This window comes from Mobula birostris, chromosome 23, assembly GCF_030028105.1.
Source record: "Mobula birostris isolate sMobBir1 chromosome 23, sMobBir1.hap1, whole genome shotgun sequence".
In the NCBI taxonomy this organism is placed as follows: Eukaryota; Metazoa; Chordata; class Chondrichthyes; order Myliobatiformes; family Myliobatidae; genus Mobula; species Mobula birostris.
The window spans coordinates 18,846,699-18,864,066 of NC_092392.1; the positions used below are offsets into that span (position 1 = coordinate 18,846,699).

General features: G+C 42.0%; 2 protein-coding genes across 8 annotated transcripts in view; both read right to left on the reverse strand.

Moving 5' to 3' along the window:
* Positions 1–10,052, reverse strand: part of mcm10 (minichromosome maintenance 10 replication initiation factor) — a 75,072-nt gene extending 65,020 nt beyond the window's left edge. For 4 of the 7 annotated variants that reach the window (XM_072240936.1, XM_072240937.1, XM_072240932.1 and 1 more), the window contains exons 1-3: positions 9,569–9,601; positions 4,651–4,700; positions 4,182–4,499 (exon numbers count right to left, since the gene is read on the reverse strand). In XM_072240936.1, coding sequence (XP_072097037.1) covers positions 4,182–4,499; positions 4,651–4,657 — 325 coding nt within the window. In that variant the 5' untranslated portion in view covers positions 4,658–4,700; positions 9,569–9,601. The other 3 variants (XM_072240934.1, XM_072240933.1, XM_072240935.1) reach the window with 3 other exon arrangements.
* Positions 10,053–12,990: 2,938 nt separating this feature from the next.
* Positions 12,991–17,368, reverse strand: part of optn (optineurin) — a 48,973-nt gene continuing 44,595 nt past the window's right edge. The window contains exons 14-15 of the mRNA XM_072241580.1: positions 16,913–17,001; positions 12,991–14,527 (exon numbers count right to left, since the gene is read on the reverse strand). Coding sequence (XP_072097681.1) covers positions 14,406–14,527; positions 16,913–17,001 — 211 coding nt within the window. The 3' untranslated portion in view covers positions 12,991–14,405. The remainder of the gene's footprint in view (positions 14,528–16,912; positions 17,002–17,368) is intronic.

Here is a 17,368-nt window from a genome sequence, read left to right on the forward strand (position 1 = left end):
GGAGGCTCAGTTTATGTCTTCATCACAGTTTGACGAACTGGGTATTTCCTACAGCTCTGCATTTTACATGTTTTTTTTTATCATTTTTATTCAGAGATACAGCACAGAACAGGCCCTTCCAGTCCTTCGAGCTGATTCACCCAGCAACCCCCCAATTTAACCCTAGCCTAATCAGGGGACAATTTTCAATGCCCAATTAACTGGTACAGCTTTGGACTGTGGGAAGAAACCGAAGAAAACCCAAGCACTCCATGGCGAGGACATCTAGACGACGTTGAAACTGAAAGCCGAATTCTGATGCCCCAAGTTGTAATAGTGTTGCGTGAACTGCTACCTTGCCATAGCAGAACAAAGAACAGTATAGGCCCCTCAGCCCACAATGTTGTGCCAACTTTTAACCTACTCTAAGATCAATCTAACCTTTCCCCACTGCATAGCCCTCCGTTTTTCTTTCATCCATGCTCCTTTGTTTGTTTTCTCTTTCACCAATGGAACTCATTAAACTATCAGCAAGATAGTTTAATCAACATCTTCTCACCAAGGTAATACTGGCCTCACACATTCCACTTGTCCTATTTATCAGTTCAATACCCTCGCTTCAACTTATTTCATGTCTTTTCCACTTGAAAAAAAATGCAAACTGAAATGTTAACTTCTTTTCTCTGAGTTCTATTTCCAGCAACTCTTAATCTGGAATAGGTGCTCTAATGGAATACAAAAATAATTATTCTTCATTAGGTACTGCAAATAGTGATGAGGAGACATGCAGGAGTGAGATAAATTAGCTGTTTGAGTGGTGTTGCAACAACAACCTTGTACTCTGCATCAGCAAGACCAAGGAACTGAGATGGAGTTCAGGAAGGGGAAGGTGGGAGAACACACACCAGTCCTCATCAAGGGTCAGCAGCTCCAAGTTCCTGGGTGTCAATGTCTCCAAAGATCTGTCCTGGATGCAACTTATTGATGAAAATACGAAAAAGGCTATACTTCATTAGCAGTTTGAGATTTGGTATGTCAAATTTCTATAGATGTACTGTGGAGAGCATTCTAACTGGTTGCATCACCGTCTGGTATGGAGATGCCATTGCACAGGATCGGAAAAAGCTGCAGAGGATTGTAAATCCAGCCAGCTCCATCATTAAGACCCCTCACCACCAGGTACATGCTCTCAGAGAGAACTACAGGGAGCCTGAAGACACACACTCAAAGTTTTAGAAACAGCTTCTTCCCCTGCACTTTCAGATTTCTGAATGGACAATGAACCCACATACACTACCTCACTATTTTAGCTCTTTTTGCACTATTTGATTTATTTTTTATATATATTTCTTATTGCAATTTATAGTTTTTTATGAATTACACTGTACTACTGCTGCAAAACAATTCCATGAAATGTGTTATAACCATATAGCAATTACAGCACGGAAACAGACCATCTCGGCCCTTCTAGTACATGTCAAACGCTTACTCTCACCTAGTCCCACCGACCTGCACTCAGCTCATAACCCCCCACTCCTTTCCTGTCCATATAGCTTTCCAATTTTACTTTAAATGACAATATCGAACCTGCCTCTACCACTTCTGCTGGAAGCTCGTTCCACACAGCTACCACTCTCTGAGTAAAGAAGTTCCCCCTCATGTTACCCCTAAACTTTTGCCCCCTAACTATCAACTCATGTCCTCTTGTTTGAATCTCCCTTACTCTCAATAGAAAAAGCCTATCCACATCAACTCTATCTATACCCCTCATAATTTTAAATACCTCTATTAAGTCCCCCCTCAACCTTCTACGCTCCAAAGAATAAAGACCCAACTTGTTCAACCTTTCTCTGTAACTTAGGTGCTGAAATCCAGGTAACATTCTAGTAAATCTTCTCTGTACTTTCTCTATTTTGTTGGCATCTTTCCTATAATTCGGTGACCAGAACTGTACACAATACTCCGAATTTGGCCTTAACAATGCGTGGTACAATTTTAACATTACATCCCAACTCCTATACTCAATGCTCTGATTTATAAAGGCCAGCATACCAAAAGCTTTCTTCACCACCCTATCCACATGAGATTCCACCTTCAGGGAACTATGCACCATTATTCCTAGATCCCTCTGTTCTACTGCATTCTTCAATGCCCTACCATTTACCATGTATGTCCTATTTTGATTAGTCCTACCAAAAAGTAGCACCTCACATTTATCAGCATTAAACTCCATCTGCCATATTTCAGCCCACTCTTCTAACCGGCCTAAATCTCTCTGCAAGCTTTGAAAACCTTCTTCATTATCCACAACGCCAACTATCTTAGTTCACCTGCATACTTACATCCAATTTACCACCCCATCATCCAGATCATTAAAGTATATGACAAACAACATTGGACCCAGTACAGATCCCTGAGGAACACCACTAGTCACCGGCCTCCAATCTGACAAACAGTTATCCACCAATACTCTCTGGCGTCTCCCATCCAGCCACTGCTGAATCCATTTTACTATTTCAATATTAATATCTAACGATTGAACCTTCCTAACTAACCTTCCATGTGGGACCTTGTCAAAGGCCTTACTGAAGTCCATATAGACAACATCCACCGCTTTACCCTTGTCAACTTTCCTAGTAACCTTTTCAAAAAATTCAGTAAGATTTGTCAAACGTGACTTTCCGTGCACAAGTCTATGTTGACTGTTCCTAATCAGACCCTGTCTATCCAGATGATTATATATACCATCTCTAAGAATACTTTCCATCAATTTACCCACCACTGACGTCAAACTCACAGGCCGATAATGCTAGGTTTACTCTTAGAACCCTTTTTAAACAATGGAACAACATAAGCAATACACCAATCCTCCGGCACCATCCCCGTTTCTAATGACATTTAAAATATTTCTGTCAGAGCCCTTGCTATTTCCACACTAACTTCCCTCAAGGTCCTAGGGAATATCCTGTCAGGACCCGGAGACATATCCACTTTTACATTCCTTAAAAGCACCAGTACTTCCTCTTCTTTAATCATCTTAGTTTCCATAACTTCCCTACCTGTTTCCCTGAGCTTACACAATTCAATATCCTTCTCCATAGTGAAAACCGAAGAAAAGAAATTGTTCAAAATCTCCTCCATCTCTTTTGGTTCACTCTGATTCTCTAAATGACCAATTTCATCCCTCACTATCCTTTTGCTATTAATATAACTGTGGAAACCCTTTGGATTCATTTTCACCTTACTTGCCAAAGCAACCTCGTATCTTCTTTTAGCTTTTCTAATTTCTTTCTTAAGATTCTTTTTACATTCTTTATATTCCTTGAGAACCTCATTTACTCCATGCTGCCTATATTTATTGTAGATATCTCTCTTTTTCTGAACCAAGTTTCCAATATCCCTTGAAAACCATGGCTCTCTCAAACTTTTAACCTTTCCCTTCAACCTAACAGGAACATAAAGATTCTGTACCCTCAAAATTTCACCTTTAAATGACCTCCATTTCTCAGTTACATCCTTCCCATAAAACAATTTGTCCCAATCCACTCCTTCTAAATCCTTTCTCATCTCCTCAAAGTTAGCCTTTCTCCAATCAGAAATCTCAACCCTAGGTCCTGACCTATCCTTCTCCATAATTATATTGAAACTAATGGCATTGTGATCACTGGACCTGAAGTGCTCCCCAACACATACCTCCGTCACCTGACCTATCTCATTCCCTAACAGGAGATCCAACACTGCCCCTTCTCTAGTTGGTACCTCTACGTATTGCCGCACAAAACTATCCTGCACACATTTTACAAACTCTAAACCATCCAACGCTTTTACAATATGGGCTTCCCAGTCTATGTGTGGAAAATTAAAATCTCCCACAATCACAACCTTGTGCTTACTACAAATATCTGCTATCTCCTTACAAATTTGCTACTCCACTTCTCGCTCCCCATTAGGTGATCTATAATACACTCCTATAAGTATTACTGCACCTTTCCCATTCCTCAATTCCACCCAAAAAGCCTCCCTAGACGAGCCCTCTAATCTATCCTGATATATATTGGTGATATTAAACCTGATTCTGACAACTAGGATTTTTTGAGCACCAATCAGAACATGAAAAGACCAGCAGCCAATGCCCTTGTAAATACCAGTTCTCATTAGTATGTCTGACTGTCCTCCCATTTCTCTGATAAATTAAACAATACCTTCGAGTTCTAGCTTGGATTTTTCAGATTTCTTCTGACCAGGAATGGGAGATGTCTGTTCATTTATTTCTGTTGCATCTGTAATACTCCTGCTCTCCCCTTCCTCTTCTTCCAAATCGTCCACTTCCCCAAAGAGAGCCCTGAGTTCTTTAGCGTGGGCACCATTCTCCTCTTCCTTGTCGAACAGTTCGTCCCACTCATCAGCTTCAAGTGATTCCTCCACATTTGGTTCATCCTGTGAACATCCTGCACCAGCAACAGTCTCTTCCTCCTCATTTTCATCCAAAAGAGATGCTAATAAATCCACATCATCGTTGTCTGTTGTCAATAAAAACATTAGTCAGAATGCACCATGTCAGTACTTCAAAATAATCTTGCTTAAAGCATGTTAGCTTTCAATAAAGATTTAAAAATTAAATTTATTTTAAAAGAATCAGAATTTTTTTCAATGCTATTGAAATTCTCCTACCTTCCATGGCATAAGAATATGGTTAATGAGGTTTCAGAAAACGCCAAGCACTGAAAAATAAGAACGTAATACTAATGAAAACAAATCATGTTGAATACACTGAACTATTCAACATATGTAATCTCCAAGTGTCTACTTAATTTAGAATAGTTTTTATTTATAAATCAGACAAATCCATAAATAACAAGATTTATTCTATGCCAAATGTGCATACATGCACGCACAGCATAAACTAAGATCTGAAATTTCACAGCGCATGTATGATCGTGTTTTCTTTCTCTGCATTCCTACCCATTTTTTCTCTTTCTTTCTTGGTGTTACGCTTCAATGAGTACCCTTTTATCTTTCTTTCATTCCCCATGATCTGAATCAATAAGTTACATGTGCATTTCTCTCTCCCACTATATTCACACTGTGAAAATTTTTCTGCTTTATTGTTCATTTTACCTTTATCTCTTCCTCAATCAGCATCTTACATACATCTTATTACAACTTGTGTTACACCAGGATTCTGTACCCGAGAACGGCATGTAACTTGAATAGTTTACAAGTTGGCATTGTGGACACTCAGCAATATATTTAAATAAAAGCATAGGCCAACCAAGGGCAATGAAGGTCTTCCAGGGCATTTAACTCAACCATTCAAAGATTGCCACAAACTGAGTTTCCACATGGCAGAAAATGCCTCCAGCACACAGTACCCAGCAAATAAGACCATAAAACATCGGAACAGAATTAGAACGTGGAGGGAAATGGGAGCATCTAGAGGAAACCCATGCGGTATGGGGAGAATATACAAACACCTTACAGACAATGGTGGGAATTGAACCCTGATCACCAGAGCTGTAAATCATTACACTAACTGCTACGTTCCTCCAGAGGACTACAATCTTGTCATAGGGTTTGAAGGCTTATGTGCCTCAATGACAAGGAGAGCTATGTTGGCTGGAGTCAGGGTTTTATGCTTTGGCTCTTAGTAGGGTCACTATGCCAAACGGGTCAGAGGCCAGACTAAGAGTGGTCTACTGATCCTCCAGTGTTGGGGGTTCAGCTCAGGCTAACAACCCTGACTAGTAAAACAAAACCATTACAGAAACAGCAGTGAGGAATCCTTCTACATCTGAATGTGATGATATTCCTGAGTCTCCACCTGAGAGTTGCTGGACTGAACTGACAACAGTGAAAACCAAGAGGAAGCTACTGACATGATGAAGGAAACTATGAACACCACCAGAGACGCCCTTTATCTGAGGAATTATATACAGAATTAAAAGGGCTAAAACCTGACTGACATTTGCAGCTTGACTAGTCATGCTATGTGAATAATGTTGCAAGATAGCTAATCTGCTGACCGTGGATTAAATGCAAGGAACAAAGTACTGCCTGTTGCATGAGAAAGCTGCTTTGTGTAACCACTAATCAAGGATGCCCGGTGATGATCAGAGTACTATGTGATAATAAATGTTTAACAAGCAGCCCCGGACAGTGCTCGGGGCTCACTTGATTAAAGATTTTCCAGGCTCTATGAGCGAGGGCTCTGTAATATCAAATGAGATGCAAGCTTGCTAATAAACAGTATGTAATCTTAAGTAAACTGTGTTTGACAATTACTCCCTTGGTTTGAACTTAAAAGTCCTCTGGTACAGAGGCAGAGTGACATATCCAGACAAGTGGGTGGGGGAGGGGAGGGGAAGAGAGGGATAGAGGGGGAATGAGAAAGAGGGAGGGAAGGAGGGAAAGGAAGATGGAGGGAAAGGGAAGGGGAGGGAAAGGGAGAGGGAGGGAGGGGAGGGAAAGGGAGGGAGGGAGGGGGGGGAGGGAAAGGGAGGGAGGGGAGGGAAAGGGGGGAGGGAAAGGGAGGGAGGGGGGAGGGAGAGGGAGGGAGGGAGGGAGGGAGGGAGGGGAGGGGGAGTTGGAGGTGGAAGGGGAGAGAAATAATGCCATTAAAGGACAGTAGCAGGTGATTAGATGCTCACTTGCTGGCAAGGGTCATTACTTAGCATTTTTTCCAGTATAAATACTATTTGCCAAAACTACCTTTAACTAAACATGGTAAACACCAGAGAATCTGCAGATGCTGGAAATGAAGAAAAACACATACAAAATGTTGGAAAAACTCAGGTGGTCAGGCAGCATCTATGGAGATGAAGAGTCGACATTTCGGGCTGAGACCCTTCATCAGGATTGGAAATGAAGGGGGAAGAAAGTGGAAGCGTGCGTCTTCCCTCTTCTTTTCCAATCCTAATGAGTCTTAGCTCAAAACGTCAATTCTGTATTCCTTTCCATAGATCTTTCTTGATCTCCTGAGTTCTTCCAGCATTTTGTGTGTGATAACTGAACATTGCCTTGGCTTGCTACATGATGAAGTGGCTCCTTTACTAACCAAGAAACTATGAATGGAATTGAATACGGTGCTATCAGTGAAGATTCTCATGCTTGACTTCATGATGGAAGGTTACTGATGAAGCATCTGGAGACAGATGGGCCAAGGGCACCTCTCTGCGGAACTCTACAGTGAGGTCAGGTGGCCAGGATGGGAGGGGGAGGGAACGTCGACTCAGACCATGAGAGGCCTGCGTCGGGCATTTTCATGTCTTACAAGGCACAGATTGAATAACCATCAAAGGAGCCATCTTCTCTTCTGGGAAGTATCTAACTTTGATCCCAGAACAGTAAACTCTTGAGAATTGGCTAACCATATATTCAGAAATCACGATGGCTCAGTGACTGACTCATTAGGTGCTCGTTCTTGCTGTTTCCATCTTTCAGGCCTCCGGTCCTACGCTTTCTCCATTCACTGAGGCTTCAGTGTGTGAGATCCCTGTAAACTCACTGTGGCCTGAATGCGATTAGATCTCTACTACCAAAACCTGACCCACTTCAATCCCAGAACCAAATCCAATGTTCCTGACATGTTGACCAGAGATGTATGTACTGCTGCTGAAAATTAAACTAAATATATCTTAAAACCTCTTCACCCTCTCAGCCCTTATCACCTTGAGTTTTTGTAAGATAATTTAAATCCCTATAGTTCTTACACTTCCCATCATTATTCCTGCATACTTCATCCTCCACCACTCTCTGTTCATGGGTGACCTGCGGAATACACCCCTGGGCATATTGCTCCTTCTGCTCTAACCAAACAGATTACATTTAACAGGCTTTAACATTCTCTTTCTCTAGCACTGTAAAACTCTATTTAACAAGTACTACTTCCTTCCTTTTTTTCTTTCAATATCCTTCATGAAAACTTTGTACCCAGGAATATTTAAATAGCCAAGCCAGAGTTCTTTAACTATTTCATGTTCTCACATGGCCATGTACCCTCAGGTTTTTCTTTTACCAGATTTGTTTACCACACTCACATACATGCTCAAGAAACAAAGTTTAGTTGTTATTTTGCTTGCATTTTTACTGACATAGTGTCATCCTTATGCTGACCTAAGTTACATCCTTATGTAACATCTTCCCTACTTTTTGCAATGCTGTTTAATTTTATCTTATCATGCTTTTTTAAAAATCTGTTGCATCCTATGCTTTACAATATGGCTACCACTACAATTTTACTAATAACATATTCCTGACTGTTTCTCTCACCACAGAAGCTGCCTGACATGTTTAGTATTTCTAGCATGTCTGTTTTTATATTTGTTCCAGATTTCTAACATCTGTTGGTTGCTTTTTGATTTTCACTATTGCAGGAACAATGACAGGGACATTACTTCTGTTCAGAAACAGAGACACAATTACCTGAAAACAACAACACATGTAGGTAAGAGGGTGAAGGCAGCATTTGTTACACTTGCCTTCAGACGCTGCAGCATAGAGTACAAGTGTTCGGAGACTGTGTTGCAGCTGTATAAAACATTAGTTAGACTGCATCTGATTACCACACTACAGGAAAAATACAGTAAAAAAAAAGTGTGCAGAAGACATTTACCAGGATGTTGCCTGAAATGGAGAGTTAGGTTAGGAAGATGTCTGAAAAGGAGATTAGGAGAAAAGATCAGATCGGCTGAGATTATTCTCAATGGTGCATGGGAAGCTGAGGGTGACCTTGTACAGGTTATAAAATTGGGAGAGTCATAGACAGGATGTACAGATTCTTTTGCCCATGGTAGGGCAGTCTAGAATGAGAGAGCATAGGTTTAAGGTGAGAGGGAAAATATTTAAAGTGGACCCAAGGGACAAGTTTTTACCCAGAGTGGTCCTTATATGGAATGTTATCTGAGGAAGTAGCTGAGTCGTGTACAATAACAACAAAAGACACTTGGAAATATTCGTGGACGGGAGCGGTTTAAAGAGACGTGGGCCAAACATAAGCGAATGGGACTAGTTTGGATGGGCATGTTGGTCTGCATGGAAGAGTTGGGCTGAAAGGCCAGATTCCCTGCCGTGTAACCAGAGTTTGTACCTGTCCCCTCCTTTCACTATCTGCAGGTCGTGCGTGTGAGTGTGTGCACTCTCATTCCCTTCCAGGGGATTACACAGCTGTGTTACACTACACCCCACACTATCATGTTATTCTACACTACATCTCACCATGTTATACACTCCACTGTGTTGCATCCCCACATCACCCTGTACCCTGTTATACCCACACACTCACTACAGTAATACCCCACTACAGGCTCTGAACTGTTACATTACACATACCACATTCACTGTAACACGTCATTAGACTGACTGCACAGTCTTCGAGCACAGAAATGACCTCTTAAACCCATCACGTCTACGCTTTTTCTTCCCCTCCCCACCCCACCAGAGAAAGCTAAACAAAAACAGAGGGCACAGGCTTAAGCGAAGATTTAAAAGGAACAATTTTTCACATCCGCTGTGTTACACACTGTATCATCACCACTTACTCACTGTACCATGTTACACACACATTATATAAACCCCGCGCCGAGAACTTCACCTCTGTCTTTCCTCTCGGGCTCCAATCTGCCGCCAAACCTGTCAGGACCCGCTGATCTCCTACCTCTCGCCTGAGCAAAAAAGAGCAGTCGAACCGCTTTCCAAACCAAACTCAAGAATCGCGTCAGGAGAAGTAAGTGGATGGTAAATAGTATATATTTTAAAAAATCGTGATTTCCAATTCCTCCCACTGCTGTTGGCACTCAGTGAGACAGCCGAGCGGGGTCCTGGTAGGTGTCAGCCGCCGCCTCAGCCGTCAGGTTCGGGTTTCGGGCGGCGAGACTGCTACTGCATGACAACAACAACATTACGAAGGGCAAACGCTCTAAACTTCGTCACGGTTTTCCTTGTCAAATCTTACCAAACTACTTAGACATAAGAGATTCTGCACTGCTGGAAATCCGGAGCAACACACACAATATACTGGATGAATTCAGTGGGTCAGGCAACATCTCTGGAGAAAGAGTGAAATCCTGGTGAGCCCAGAACGTCAGCCGTCTGTTTCCCTCCGCAAATGCCCCCTGATTCATTGCTGCCTGACCTGCTGGGTATTTCAGACACTCTTTAATATTTCCAGCCACTGCATTCCAGTGCGCTCTTTTTGTTAGCTGCACATTAATTAGACAGCTTCTGAAACATTGAGGGGATTACAGAAGCCTGAAAACTCACACTCAACGTTTTAGCAACAGCTTCTTCCCCTCCATCATCAGATTTCTGAACGGTTCATGAACAATACCCGCACTATTCCTCTTTTGCTCTTTATTTATTTACTTTTTGTAGGTTATAGTAATTTTTGTCTGGCATGGTACCTCTGCCAAATGGTCGAGCAATAATTTCCTACAACTGAATGAAGGTAAAACTGAAATACTTTTGGTTCACCTCAAAGGCAAAAGAGATAAGCTTCTTGAGACCCTTCGTCAGGATTCGGCCCAACAGCTTCTTATGTCCACTCTCTCCAGTGAGTCTGATCGAACTGCTGTCATTTCTAGCGCTGACTTTATTTCAGACTCATAGGCACGTAGATATTTGCTTTTCAACAACGTATTTGTACACTGTGAAACAGAGCTTTATTTATCCTCATGCTGCAGGAGTGAAACATCAAAACCTTTCCTTGCTTCACAGGTATTGCATGAGCTGCAGAATATTTTCACTTCAGTATTCCCTGTCTTTACATTCTCTGCTCCGTCTGCAAAAATCAGAACTTACCAGTGGTCAACCATTTTAATTATTACCTCCATTCCCATTCTGACATGTTGGTCCATGGCTGCTTCTACTGCCAATCTCAGACTGCAGGAGCAATATCTCATATTCTGGTTAGGTAGCCTCCAACAAGTTGGCATGAACATTGATTTTTCCAACCTCCAGTAATTTTCCTCTCCCCCTTTCCTCTTCAGTTCCTCAATCTCGCCTCTTACCTCTTCTCACCTGCCTATCACCTCCACCTCCCCCCCCCCACCCTTTCTCCCATGGTCAAGGGCTGGAGAAGAAGATAGCTTCTTCTTCAGCCCTTTACCTTTTCCACCCATCACTTCTTAATTCCTACTTCATCCCCTTCCCCCACCCACCTGGCTTCACTTATCACCTTCTAGGTTGTATGCATCCCCTGTCCCCCTCACCACCTTATTCTGACATCATCCCCCTTCCTTTCCAATCCTAATGGTCCAAAATGTCGACTGTTTATTCTCCTGTGTTTATTGTTTCAGAATAGAGGCTTCCTCTTTTCAGTCAGGTGAGACCAGTTAAGAAGTACAATCCTCTTCCAGCTTGCTTTCTTTCTAGTCCTGAAGGGTCTCAGCCCAAAATGTCAACTGTTTATTCCCCTCATATATTCTGCTTGCCTTGCTGAGTTCCTTCAGCATTTTGTATGTTGCTCTAGATTCTGCAGAATCTCTTTGGTTTGCACCATTTAAAAAATGTTGATACCAACCTTTGATTTTGGATACCAATTTCTGCCAGAAGTAGCTGCCTGTTTTCATTGTGCCAGTATATTGACTGGTTGCATCACATCCTCAGGTGAAAACTATAATGCTCTTGAAAAGAGGATACAGTCCTGTCCAACTAATATCATTTGCACTGAACTGTCCCCACAACCTATGGACTCACTTTCAAGGATTCTTCATCTCCCCATCCAGCTAGGCCAGCGGATAGCTGGTATCTATTGCATTGTTTGATATATAGAACAAAAAGCCTCACTAGTTGTGTTTAGGTTAGATCGTAACTGAAAATAAACATGCAGTTTTGAATCTCCATGTCCAGGTAGATACATCTTATGATGCAAATGTAGTGTCTTCATGCTTATGGGAGTGGTATTCAAAGTTCAAACCTCAAACCCCAGCTACACAGTCATGAGTGCAAAGACAGTAGAGCAGTGGACTAAGCACACATCCTTGATGATCTTATGTGATCATCAGTAAGTTGTTACTTCCTCTCTGCACTGACTGAGGTCTCTCAATGAGGAAGTCAAGAATTCAGTTGCACAAAGTACAGAGGCTCAGGTTTTGAAGCTTATTGAATATATTTTTCCCACTATTGTAAGACTATTGAATGGACTCTAGTATGACAAGATGGAGTTTTGACTTCAATTTACCTTATCTTGCACCTTGTTTACCTGCACTCTACTGTTACACTTTATTCTACATTCCATTAGTGTTTTCCATTGTACTACTTCATGGCACGGACCTGTCTGTATCTTGTTTTATGGCGGTTGGCATCCAGCTTAATGGTGCATTACCGCCACCCTCTGCTCCGGAATGTGCACTAGACATATTCTAAATCCCTTCACCCAATCGCGCGCGTACACACACACAAACTTACACTTCACCCTCCCATCTTTGACCATCCTAGTACCCTATTCCTGTTTATCCATCATATCCTATAAAAAAACCCTGTACCCCTTAAAACGCTAAAAATACCCGGACTTGTGCTCTCTCACCCATGCCCAGCAACCCTTTTAATGTGAATTCCTGCACCCCCAACTCCCTTAATTTAATTCTCATCATCTCTCTCTGTATCCCATACTTACTGCAACACAAAACTACATGTTCTACTGACTCCTCTTCCTGACATTCCTCACACAATCCTGTCTGGTGTTTCCCTATCATTTTCAATGTTTTGTTTAATACACAATGCCCCAGCCTTAACCTAGTCCACACAATTTCCTCTCTTCTGTTTCCATTACCTACCCTAGTACCTGCAACACTCTTTCGTATTTGATATAAATGCCTCCCTTTCCCCTCCCTGTCCCATCTTTCTTGCCACATTTGGTTGACTTTTTCTCTCCCATGGTCATTCCACTACCTTCTTGTTCCTTGACCAGCTGCTAAGGTAATGAGACAAGGAACAACATTTTATACAGATGGCAAAACTGTTAATATTCAAGTAAGTTGTGTTGGTGATGCACACATGAACATCTGCTGGACATAGTTTCTTTAATCGCATTTATTTGAAAACATTCCATAACAGTCAAATATAATTCCAAAACATGTAATTGTGCACAATTAGCTCACTAGTCAACTTTTGTTCAATCATGTTCTAAGTGCATGCTCTTCTGCTCTGCATAGTCTTCAAGTTGCAAGGCTGACCACAGCAAGAACATCCCAATATGGCCAATGGCTTGGCAACTGGAAAAATGTGGCAGTAATAACACGGAGTAAAGCAAAGCCAGCTGAGAAGAGATCTAACAGGTATCCAAAATAATGGCAGATTAAATGGCTGCTCTTCTCTTTTGTGATTGATTCAATTAGACAAAAGGTTCAAGTGATGGTAAAAGGAGACAAAGACTGAAGAAAATCATTTTATACAGTGCAACAATGACATGAAGATTTCTGTCTGCAAGCATGGTGGAGGTGATCAATGTTTTCTAAAGCAGATCAGATAGATTTTTGAAAAAAATAGCATTCATATCAGAGGAGCAAAGAAATAGAACTGGTATGGACTTGATAGGACAAATACATTGAAGAGACTTTAGAAGGAATGTGGATATTGTCTCGGCAGAAGGGATTAGATTAATTAGGCATTTAAACTACTTTTTTAAAAATTAGTTTGGCACAACATTGTGGTCTGAAGGGCTGTTCCTGCACTGTCCTAGGCCTCTCCATCAAAATGGAATAACTTAATTAACACAAAAGAGTACAGCAGAGGAACAGTTCTTTTAGTCTACCATGTCTGCATTGAGCATGATGCTAATCTAAGATAAATCCCTCTGCCTGGTCATGTATCTAAATGCCTCAAACGTTGTTACTGCATCTTTGTACTCAGCTTTAACCATTACTCATTATAATACATCTGTACTTGCACTGTTGGTGAGATTGTCCAATCAAAATCAGCCTCACAAAGCCAATCTCTAATCTTCTTTAAGTCATCTGCTTATTTTACTTGTAGCCCTAAATATTTAGGAAAATATATTTTCTATTTTCTCAATTGTTATAAGTAAACATAAGAAATAGGAGCAGGAGTAGGCCATCTGGCCCGTTGCGCCTGCTCCGCCATTCAATAAGATCATGGCTGATCTGGCCAAGGACTCACCTCCACCTACCTGCCTTTTCCCCAATACCCTCAATTCCCCTATTATAAAAGCACTTTCTGGCAGATTCGTTAATGTGCAATTTCCAGATGTAAACAATAGTCCATTCCATTGGTACATTTCCTTACAGACCCCAAAATAAATGTACACCATATATTAAAATAGCATCGTACAAGAATTTTCACATTTACTAATCTGAAAATATATTGAATAAAAATATTAGTTAATCCTCGACCCTCTCTTCTCACACCCCACCAGCCAAATAATGAAAAGTTGTGTATGCATAGTGAAAACAGTCTCTTAAAAGAGAACATGCTCAAATGATGCAGTCCATGACATGGATCTGTAAGGTATCGATGTCAGGGAGAACGATCCCACACTTCGGGCAAGCGTGTTCTGGCAGAATACCTTGGTGCTCCCAACCGGGGTTTCTGGGTTCTGTAAGCAGAAGTTAAATTTATTAATTCTTTATATACATGTTTGAGACCAGAAGATATTTGACTAATATTTATTTTAAACATATTTACTTGGATTATTAGTGTTCAGTTTTGCTCAGCTCATTATAGGAAGCTTTAGAGAGGGTGCAGAGGAGATTTACCAGGATGCTGCCTGGATTGGAGAGCATGTCTTATGAGGACCGGTTCAGCAAGCTACAGCTTTTATTTTATTTACTTAGAGAAGGTTCCTTAAGGTTATTATATCTGGGGGTGGTAGTGGGGATAAGTTCCCACTATCCACTAAATGCCTCCAAAGGTGTGCGTCTCAAATAGCCCCTGACATCAAGACCAGCTCCTGGCATTCACATGTGGTTTAGCTATTCAGCCCAGCGGAACGGTATCCACTGACAGGAGAAGGGGCAATGGTAGGTTACTAGCACCATAAAACTAGCTGCTTCAGGCAGATGGGGCTGTGTGGCTGGCAGCTCAGCTAGGAAAAAGAAAACTGATCTCAAACCTCTGCTGCCTTGTGGCTATATCCACTCATGAGGAAGGCTTCAGCAGGAAACCCCCGAGGAAAAATCCTAAGACAGTCCTACATTGAGCTCACTGCTGACTGGCAACTCCTGCAACGTCACTGGTGTCAAACTGTATCATTCTCTGCCATTTCTTTGATCCATCAGCTCTGTTGAGAGGGGGAGGCTGCTCCATGGGCTCTCCATATTGCAATGCCCTAGCATGCATGTCATGTAGACAGCTAGGACACAACTTCCATGGTCAACCCTGACTAACAGAAGCACCATCCCCACCCCCGGTTAGAGATACAATACAGAACAGGTCCTTCTGGCCCAATGAGCTGTGCCAGCCAGCAACTCACCGATTTAACCCTAGACTAATCACAGGACAACATAACCTACTAATAGGCATGTTTTTCGACTGTAGGAGGAAACTGGAGTGGGCAGAGGAAACAGACTTGCACACGGGAAGAACGTACAAGTATTCTTGTAGAGGACGCTAAACTCAGAACTCCAACGTCCTGAGCTGTAATAGTGTCACGCTAACCTCTACACGACGTGGTGCCCTCTTTTCTCTTTGGAGCAAAGGAGGATAAGAGGCCTTGACAGAGGTATAGGTAGATAAAATAGCCAAAGACTTTTTCCCCAGGGTGGAATTGGCTAACACAAGGGAGGCATAATTTAACGTGTTGAGGAAAACATTGGAAGGTGGGGAGGTGGGGGGGGGGGGGATGTCAGGAGGTAGGTTTTCCTTTTCACAGAGAATGGTAGGTGTGTGAAACACACTTCTAGGGGTGTAGTGGAGGCAGATACATTACCGACATTTAAGAAAGTCACATAGATGACAGGAAAATGGAGGTCTATGAGGAAGGGAAGAGTTAGATTGATTTTGGATTTGGTTAAAGGGTCAGAAAAACATTGTGAGCAAAAGGGCCTGTAGTGGGCTGTAATATTCTATTGTCTAAATCAGTAATGTCAAGGCAAAGCCATTGGGCAAGACAGTATCAGATCCCCCATAAACTAGGACAAGGACAACATGAATAGGGGCAACTTGACACTTGCAAGTCCCTCATCAATCACAAACATTCCTGAATGGGAACATGACAGTTTTCATTACCTCATCTACCAAAGGAACACCTTAATCACACTGGTGCCAACTAGCACTTCAGGCTCCTGCCCAACCATTTCTTTGTGTAGGTGATGAGTGACTGAACTCTGGGTTGTATTGCTCATTGGAGTGGACTCCTATTGTACTGCAGTAATATGATGGATATGACCCTCAGTAGAGAGAATGCAGAGGAGGTCCTGGGAACGGAAGGATTAACATATGTGGAGTATCTGATGTGTTTGACCAATTTAAGTACATGGATTGAAAGGGTTAACATACAAGGAGTATTCGATGACTCTGAGCCTGTACTTGCTAAAGTTCAGAAGAATGAGGGGGGATCTCATGGAAAACTATCGGCTATCCAGAAGCCTAAATAGAGTGGATGTGGAGAGGATGTTTCAAAAATGGGGGAAGTCTAGGACCAGAGGGCACAACCTCAGAATAGGACATCCCTTTAGAATAAAGATGAGGAAGAATTTATTTTGCAAGAGGGCACTTAAACTGTGGAATCCATTGCCAACAATGGCAGTGGAGGCTAAGTTATTTGATATATTTAAAGTGGAGGTTGATAGGTTCTTGATTAGTCAGGACAGCAAAGGTTACGAGGAGACAACAGGAGAATGGTGTAGACCTGATGGGCTGAATGGTCTAATTGTGTTCCTATGTTTTATGGTCTTCTGTTCGCCTGACTACTCGTCACCTTACATCAATTTAGTTACTTAGCAGTACACAGAAGCGCATTTGGAATATGCAAAGCTTTTACCTCGCACTCCCTGCTGCTGTAATGCTTCATCATCCTCAGTCACTGGCCCACAACTTCCATGCCGGCGCTGAAGTTCTGCTAAAGACTGCCTGCAAATTCAACAGAACAGATCAAGTTTCCCCATTTCCCAGCTCTTGGTCTATAGCATCGTAAGTTACAGTTCTTTGGGAGATTTACCAGGATGCTGCCTTGGATCAGAGGGCTTGCCTTATGAGGATAGGTTGAGCAAGCTGGAGCCTTTCACTGTGGAGCAAAGGAGGATGACAAGGTAACTTGATAGAGGTGTACAAGATGAGGAAGTATAGATTGAGTGGACAGCCAGAGATTTTATCCCCTAGGGCAGAAGTGGTTAACACAAGAAGTGTAATTTTAAGGTGACTGGAGGAAAGTACAAGTAGATGTCAGAGATAGTTTCAATTGTTTTTTTTTAAAAAAAAATAGTGGTGGTTGAGTGGA